The sequence below is a fragment of the Colossoma macropomum genome, unplaced genomic scaffold (assembly GCF_904425465.1).
Source record: "Colossoma macropomum unplaced genomic scaffold, Colossoma_macropomum, whole genome shotgun sequence".
In the NCBI taxonomy this organism is placed as follows: domain Eukaryota; kingdom Metazoa; phylum Chordata; class Actinopteri; order Characiformes; family Serrasalmidae; genus Colossoma; species Colossoma macropomum.
In genome coordinates this window covers 66,557-75,430 of record NW_023495938.1, presented here as the reverse complement: position 1 = coordinate 75,430, position 8,874 = coordinate 66,557, and the positions used below count along the sequence as shown (strand labels likewise).

Below are 8,874 nucleotides of genomic sequence, written 5' to 3'. Positions count from 1 at the left end.
TTGCGGTGTGTAGCAGTTGACTGCCAGGCATCCTGGTCTTCCAAAATGGCTGCCCTTGATCTTTGATTCAAAGATGAACCACTGCTGATGTCAGAGGTTCGGTGCATGTGTCGTATACAAAACGTTGACTGGAACCCTTTTTTTTCCATGACTAAACAAGTGATTTTAAGTTTTAATGTTCATATTCAACATATATACAACTTTTTTTAAGTTGTAATGGCCGGTCAGTTCATTCAACATGACAATACTAGTTCAACTGGTTAAAACACAGAATCACTTTTTACGGTGTGTACTTCATCACCTCTTCTTTTAACGACACTCTGTAAGTGTGACACTGCTGTAGTTTTGAAAGTGAAATGTTTTCTCATTCTTGTTTGATATAGAATTTCAGCTGCTCAACAGTTCAGCGTCTCCTTTTCATATTTTTTTTTTTTTTATTTCATAATGTGCCAGATGTTTTCAGTGGTGACAGGTCTGGACTGCAGGCAGGTCAGTTTAGTACCAGGACTCTTTTGATACGGAGCAATGCTGTTGTAATACACGCAGAATGTGGTTTGACATTGTCTTGCTGACATAATCAAGGCCTTCCCTGAAAAAGATGTCTGGATGGCAGCATGTGTTGACAAAACATGTATATATCATTCAGCTTTAATGGTGCCTTCACAGATGTGCCAGTCACCCATACCATGTGCACTAATGCCCCCTATACCATCATAAATACTGGCTCTTGAACTGTGCACTGATAACAAGCTGAGTGGTCTTTAGCCCAGAGGACACAGTGTCCATGATTTCCAAAAAGAATTTCAAATGTTGATTTGTCAGATCACAGGACACTTTTCCACTTCACCTCAGTCCATTTTAAATGAGCTCAGGCCCAGAGAAGGTGGCAGCATTTCTATATCCTGTTTATATATCGTTTCTTCTTTGCATTTTAGAGTTTTAATTATTTGTGGATGCAGCAATGATCTGTTTTCACAGACAGTGGTTTTCAGAAGTGTTTCTGAGACCATACAGTGATTTCCTCTACAGAATTATGTCTGTTTTTAATGCAGTGCCGTCTGAGGGCCCAAAGATCATGGCCAGCATATACTGGTTTTGGCCTCTTACATACAGAGATTTCTCCAGATTCTCTGAATCTTTTAATGATATTATGTACTGTAGATGATGAAAAACAAAGGTTCTTTGCTGTTTTATGTTCAGAAACTTTATTCTTGAATTGTTGCACTATTTGCTCATGCAGTCTTTCACAGAGTGGTGAACCCCTCCTCATCTTTACTTCTGAAAGACTCAGAGATGCTCTTTTATACCCAGTCATGTTACTGGCCTGTTGCCAATTTACCACCAGGTGTTTTTTCAGCATTACACAACTTTACCAGCCTTTTGTTGCCCCCATCCCAACTTTTTTGGAACGTGTTGTTGGCATCAAATTCAAATTTTTCACAGCACCCCAACTTTTTTGCAAATGATGTTGTAAATTTAATTTATTTCAATTAAATTAGATTCAGTTAAGATCAATTCAGCTCAATTTAACTTTGTCATCATACATATACAGGGGTACATTGTAACACTACTTTTGGCCTACATTTCTGGTGTATAAACATAAAGACAAGACTGACAAACAGTATGTGTTCACAAAATAAATCAATACCTATAAAAAACAGTAACTATACAATAGACAATAGAATAGACTATATGTGAGTGTGTGTGTGTGTGTGTGTGTGTGTGTGTGTGCAAAATATGTGCAGCGATTGTTTAGGGGTAGTCAGCCCAAAATGAATAACAATAATAATAATAATATAATAATAATAATAATAATAATAATAATAATAATAATAAAAATAATAATAATAATAATAAAAAGAAGAAGAAGAAGAAGAAAACAAGAAGAATGTGGAGAATATTTATCTATTTTGAAAAGTACATACAAAATCTATAGGATTGCAAAAGCATGGCTGATGGCTTATGCCTATCAAATACAAATCAATACAAATGATAAGCCTTGTTAAGTTATTTAGTTGTTAGTTGTTACTTCTTTTCTTGAGTGCCTTGCTATCCCTTTGCTGCTGGAGCACTGAAAATATCCCTGTTGTAGGACTAATAAAGGATTATCTTATCTTACCTTATTAAAACAATAAGATACATGTAAATGCTTAAATACTTATGCACATACAGTGCTGTACAAAAGTCAGAGACTACACTTATTTTATTTAATTTCCAGTCAAAATAAGTACAAGCTACACTTTTGTCAAGAGATATTTCTGAGGGGATTACATGGAAAAAAATCATAATGCATAAGGTAGCATAAGGTAAGAGAAAGTCAAAAGAAACTGGAGTTTTGATTAAAGGACACAGAGAAAAATGCTTAAGCACTTTGAACAGACACACCTATGGCCATATATATATATATATATATGTATTTTGACATGTTAAATAATGACATAATCTGAGTAGATCATGGTCTCCTGGGAAAACACATATGGCATGTGTGACTGGTTGGACTGTTTCATGTAAATATTTTGTCATTGTAATTCACCAACACACCAAAACAATTACACAAAATTACCTTATGGTTGTAATGGCCGTTTTGACTGGAAATTAAACAAATAAAGAATGGTCCCTAGCTTTTAAACAGTACTTTATAATCATTGAACATTTCAAACAAAGTTTCAGCCTGTTTCAATTTTCACAAAACATTGCTATTTTTCTATTCTTAGGCACAAGTGCCTACAATTTATGGATTTTTTTATAACAATGGTTGTCTATGTGAACTACAAAGTCATTACTTCATAGTGTTGCCCTGCTTTAAATTGATACATTTCTATTTGAAACTATAAGATATTTATTGGTTCACAGAGTTTGAAGTGAGAATTGTTCTGGTGGGTAAAACTGGAGCAGGAAAGAGTGCAAGTGGAAACACCATCCTGGGCAGAGAGAGTTTCTTTAAAGAAGAAGCCTCACCTGTGTCAATTACAAAAGAATGCACATCAGGGTCTACAAACCATGAAGGCAGGGAAATCTGTGTGGTTGATACACCAGGAATTTTTGGATCACTCAGTCAGAAAGACGTGGAAAAACAAATAAAAGATTGTGTCCACATGTCACTCCCTGGTCCTCATGCATTCCTGCTAGTGATCAGAGTTGGGAGATTCACAGAGGAGGAGAAAAATGCTGTGGAGTGGATTCAGGGGAACTTTGGTGAAGATGCCTTCACTCATGTTGATCAGCTGAAGGGCAAACCTCTGGAAAAGTATCTCAGAGAAAGCAGAGATCTTCTGAGGTTTGTTGACCGTTGTGGTGGTAGATATCATGGATTCAGCAATGACAGTAAACAGAACCAAAATCAGGTCACACAGCTGCTGGAGAAGATAGATGCAATGGTGGAGAGGAATGGTGGAACACACTATACAAATGAGATGTTTCAAAAAGCCCAGGAAGAGATGAGGAAAAAAAAAATAATAAAAAAAGTAAAAGAAGTTGCATTGGGTGCAGGAACAGCACTAGGAGTAGGAGGAGTGGTGGCAGGAGGAGTGGCTATTGGAGTCACAGGAGTTGTACTACTGCCAACAGCAGGAGTTGTAGCTGGAGAAGCACTTGCTGTGGGAACAGGGACAAAGCTTATTTATGATAAAGTCAAAAAGATAACAGAGTGAACATTGAAGGTGGTATCATTTAAGGAAGCATAACAACTGAAATAAAATTAAACAGAATACACTGAATTACTTTTTCTGATCAATTGCTCATATTTTTGTCTGGCTCTTGCAGAACGCTTCATCATTTTGTTTTTTCTGTCCAGTAAGATATATATGATAATGTAGGGTATGATTATGTTTTTCTTTTTTTTATTTTTTCTTGATTTAGCAAATAAAGCAATGATACCTGCTGCTGATGTCTTGTGTATGGGGATGCTTTCTATATGTGATCACTTTTGATTGGTCAGTGAAAGAGGCTAGCAGGGTTTTGGTTAAACAATAGCTGTCAGTGAAAGAGAAACATTGACACCAACATGGAAGCCCGGAGAGTTTTTTCTTTAATCTGGGTCTTGTGTTCTCATTTTCATTTTCGACCCTTATGTTGAATGTTGTGACTACACAAGTGTTATTTACTGTGAAGCTATTTCACTTTACATAAACTGCCAGGTCAAAAATGACCCTTAAGTCAATCTTTGTACCCTGGTGGTGTAAAGCTTTAATTGTAAAATGAACAAAGGCAATGTTTCACTTTATTCTAGGGCTGGGGTCTTCAAGTTTCAAGTTGAGAAAAAGATTATTCAAGTGTTTTTCTTTGATGTTAAACATAGTGGCGGGTAATTTTTGACCCTTAAGACAACACAAGGGTTGAGTAATATCACTTAGAACAGCACAAAGCTATTGGTATAAAGTGATAGGAGACACCCATACTTCAATCTGGTGTTACTGACCCTGTCCAACTTATTTTCTTAAATCAGCATTTGTAATATTTTTACATTTACTGTGGGCATATCCTCTTTCAAGAAACCAAATGCAGTTCTAAGATAATAAAATGCTTGATCCATTAAAAAAAAATAATAATAATAATAATTCACAGTTTCTCTATTTATTCACCTCAGTTACTGGTCAGAGGAAATACTGAACTGGAAAAATGCAACCAGTGTATAATAAACCTTAATTCTAAAAAGGTTGAAACAGTATATGTAATGCAAATTAAAAACAAACAAATAATAAATGAATTAAATAAATAATAAATTGATGATCTGTAAATACACTTTGATCTGTATTTACCAGTACAGAGACAAGATTTTAAATTTCTGTGCGCAAAAGGAAAAAAGCCAAAAACTGCAACTTATTGCCCCTGACCTTCAGTCTCTCAGATATTACTAGCAGAATGCTTCTGTGATGGATATCACCTCATGAGCTCAGGAATACTTTGACAAACTCGTCAATATACACTGTATGTCATGACATCTAAAATGCAAGTTAAGAATGTTCTGTGCACAGCAGAAGCCATAACTTAACAACGTCCAGAAAAGCCGCCAACTTCTCTGAGCTCAAGCTCACCTGAAATGCACTGATGCACAGTGGGAATGCGTATTGTGATCCAAAGAGTCACGTTTTCAGATTGTACATGAAAGTAATGGGTTTTGTGTTCTCCAGGCCAAAGAAAAGAACAATTTAGATTGTCACCAGTGTAAAGTTCAAAAGTCAAGGTTTGTCATTGCATGTGTAACATGCACATCTGTGAAGGCACTATTTACACTGAAAGAAATATACAAATTTTGGAGCAGCATATGTTGCCTTTTAGATGATGTCTTTCTCCAGGGATGTTAATGCTTATTTTAACATGATAACTCCAAGCCATATTCTGCATTTAAAACATTCTGAGTTAAAACAGCATGGCTATGTGGGTGATAGATTGACCTACCATTAATCCTGACCTTTGCCCCATGTCTCCCATATATCCTATGAGGCACATTATGAAGTGCAAAATACACCGAATAAGGACTCATACAGTTACACAACTGAATAATGGAAAAAAAAAATCACTTTAAAAATGGATGAATTGATGTCTTCAGTCCCCAAATAAAAGGAAAGCTGATGTAACAGTGGTAAACATGCTCCTGTTCCAACCTTTTGGAACAAGCTGCAAGGAATCAAAGTTGGAATGAGCATATAAATAAATAAATAAATAAATAAGTAAGTTTATGTACAATTTCTGGTTAAATGTAAGTCAAACATAATTTATTGATCACTGCTTTCTGTTTTTATTAGCATTTCACATATTGTCCCAGCTGAAGTCATAATATATGTACTACTTTTCATATTAGTTGTAATATGTCACAGGGGTTTTCTACTCTCTATATTTTCTGGACTACTACTCTGGAGTAAGAAGCTTATATTAACTCATTATGACCAACTATGAGCAGTCCTCTCAGAAAGTTTTCTTGGTTTTCCAGAACTCAACTTGACCTCCACCATTGCTGTTAACTGCCATTTCTTAATTCCGTTACAAACTGAGGAAATGGCTAACTAAAAAAGCTTTGCCATCTTCTTATAGCCTTCTCCTGCCACTAAGCTCTAAGTGATCGTAATCTGTAAGTGATCCTAGGAGTTTCTAGTAACCCTGATTCTGCTGAGCAAAGTGGTCTGACTGGGCTTTAACAGTGTTTCCAACCTGGTCTTCAGGCAGACAGTCCTCATGTGTTGTCAGTTGGCTCCTGAGGACACTGGGCTACTACTCTTTAATAGATCTGTTAGATATGCTGGAGCAAAGCTGTTTAAATGTTACAAGCAAGACCTTGTAGTCAATGCGCAAATGGAAACCAGTTTAGGTCAGTGGACTATGAGGGCCATGGCAAAATCCTCAGCTTGCGACTCTTGAGGTAGTCCATTGTGGATTTTAAGGTGCGTTTAAGATCATTATCCTGTTTCATAAGCCAACCTCCTTTCAGCTTTTTGGTTCCAGAATTTCCTGGTATGTAATTGAATATATTCTTCCCTCCACCAATGAAATGTTCCCTGTGCCACACGAGCCCAGAGCATGATCAGTCGACCACCCCCATGCTCATTGTTCATTATGGCCAAATAGTTCTATTTCAACTTCTTTAGTCCACAGGATAGATTTTGTAGATGTTCCTTTGCAAACATCTGACACTGAATTGTGTGGTAACAATGCAGGAAAGGTTTTCTTGTGATGACTCTTCCATAAGGTTCATATTTGTGCACAGTAAAAAAGCACACCACCACCGCAGAGTCTGCTAAGTCTTCCATCTCTCATCTCTCTTCCAAATATCAATTTTTAGATATTTAACAAAGTGTCAGCTGTAAAAACACCAGAATCTTTTGCTGTTTGAAATAGGTCTGTTCTTTTCAGCAGACAATACTTAAAATAACTGGATTAATTGCAACATTACAACACAAGAGTTTACCAAGAGGGGCTCAGACATTTTTAAACTGCACGTCTGTCTCATGTTTGTGAAACAGTATATCATAAAGCAGAACATGCTACCTGAAACTGACCCTACACAAAATACATTTGGTTCATGTACATTTTGCCCAATGTTAAGCTGCAGTAACATATTCCAATCCACTAAAAATTAATCAGTTTCCATTTCCTGAAACTGGGATAGTAAAGGGATATGTTATCTCACATTAAAATCTACAGCAGCAGTTCCAGGAAAATAGGAAGGTTAAGGCTGCATTTTAGGTGATGCAATGTGCAAAAGGTTTGTATTTGTGTATGTGTTTTATCGACAGGTCAGCTGCGTTCTTCTGATGTGAGGATTGTGCTGCTGGGTAAAACTGGATCAGGAAAGAGTTCTACAGGAAACACCATCCTCGGCAGTGAGGTCTTCATACAGGACGTTTCACCAGAATCTGTCACAACACAGTGCAAAAAGCATGTTGTTGAGAGAGAAGGAACACGTATCTCAGTGATCGACACTCCTGGGATCTTTGACACCTCAATGACTAAAGAAGAGCTGAAAGCTGAAATAGAGAAATGTATCAGTATGGATGGTCCTGGACCCTGCATCTTCCTACTGGTCATCAGTTTGGCCGCAAGATTCTCAGAGGAAGAGAGGAATGCTGTGAAGTGGATTCTGGAGAACTTTGGAGAATATACTTCAATCTACTCCATTGTTCTGCTCACCCATGCTGATCAACTGAAGGATAAAAGAGTGGAGGATTACATTAAAGAAAGTATAGAACTTCGCAGAGTTATAAACAGCTGTGGTGGGAGATTTCATGTATTAAATAATGAGGACAGGGCAAATAGCTCTCAGGTCACAGAGCTACTTGAGAAGATTGATCTGCTGGTAGAGAGGAATGGGGGACATCTCTACAGCAAAAAGCTCTACCAGCAGGCACAGGTGAATCTCAGAGAGATGGAGGAGAGAAGGAGGAAAGAAGAAGAGGAAAAGTCTGGCATCACTGGGTGGATTAGAAGAGTAATGGAGAATCCAGTGCAGTTTCTTGAAGATAGAGTATGTTCAGGTCTTGCTGGAGTGGGGTTAGGAACTGCAGCAGCAGGGTTAGGAGGCCTAGTGCTAACAGGAACAGTAGGATATACCATCTTTTTAGGGGTAATAGCAGTATATGCTGTCAAATGTTATCGACGTATGGGAAGACAATAAAAGTGGTAATGCTAATGTCATCACTGAATGCATCAGCATGTTTCACACAAGTCAGACTATTTCATCACTGTCCAAAGAAAAACAAGCATCTCCAAAATGGAGAGGGCAGAAATGTTCTTTACTTTTAATGTATGTCAATGTAAAGATATGTATCCATAATTTTAAAGCATCGCTATTGAGCACCATGTTCAAGTGATGCAGAAAACTAAAAATCAACAAAAATGAGTTTACATGGTTTTCTTTGAACAGCGATGATTTGATGGAAAGATGGTTATCTTGATATTACGCATTAGATAATAATTCTGTGGATCATACTGTTAGTAGATCAATCTGTATTTTTGCTGATCCACACAGAGTAGTAACTAATATCCTTATATCCATTGCTTGTGATTCATGTACTTTTGATTTAGGTGTATTTGATTCTAAAACTTCAGTTACATTAATGAATTAGTGGATTAAACTGAGTCCTAGCCTGGAAAAGTGTGGTATGCACACTCCAAGTAAGGGAAGAGGACCTGCCCAGGTGGAGGTGTTTAAGTATCACAGGGTCTTGTTCACGAGTGATGGGAAGAGGGGTCATGAGATTGGCCGCAGGCTGGGACAGGCGGCAACAGTAATGTGGCCGCGTCCCATTGGAGGTTTGCCAGGCATTACACACTGGGACAAGACCTCATGGTCATCCTAGGATTATATCTCCAAGTAGGCATCAGAGCGGCTTGGTGCCCCCAGAATGAGCTGGAGGATTTGGGGGTGCAGAGTCATCTCAA

At 37.5% G+C, this 8,874-nt stretch overlaps 1 protein-coding gene across 1 annotated transcript; it reads left to right on the top strand.

The window, feature by feature from the left end:
- Nucleotides 1-216: 216 nt before the first annotated feature.
- LOC118803640 (GTPase IMAP family member 8-like) lies at nt 217-8,107 on the top strand. The gene is made up of 3 exons (XM_036564101.1): nt 217-223; nt 2,854-3,438; nt 7,218-8,107. Exons 1-3 carry the CDS (start codon nt 217-219, stop codon nt 8,105-8,107), a joined length of 1,482 nt encoding a protein of 493 aa, XP_036419994.1.
- Nucleotides 8,108-8,874: the final 767 nt, after the last annotated feature.

Coding starts and splice junctions, on each gene's coding strand:
- LOC118803640 (XM_036564101.1), top strand. Junction 3,439..7,217: donor TCAAAAAGCCCAGGAAGAGA/TGAGGAAAAAAA, acceptor TTTGTGTATGTG/TTTTATCGACAGGTCAGCTG.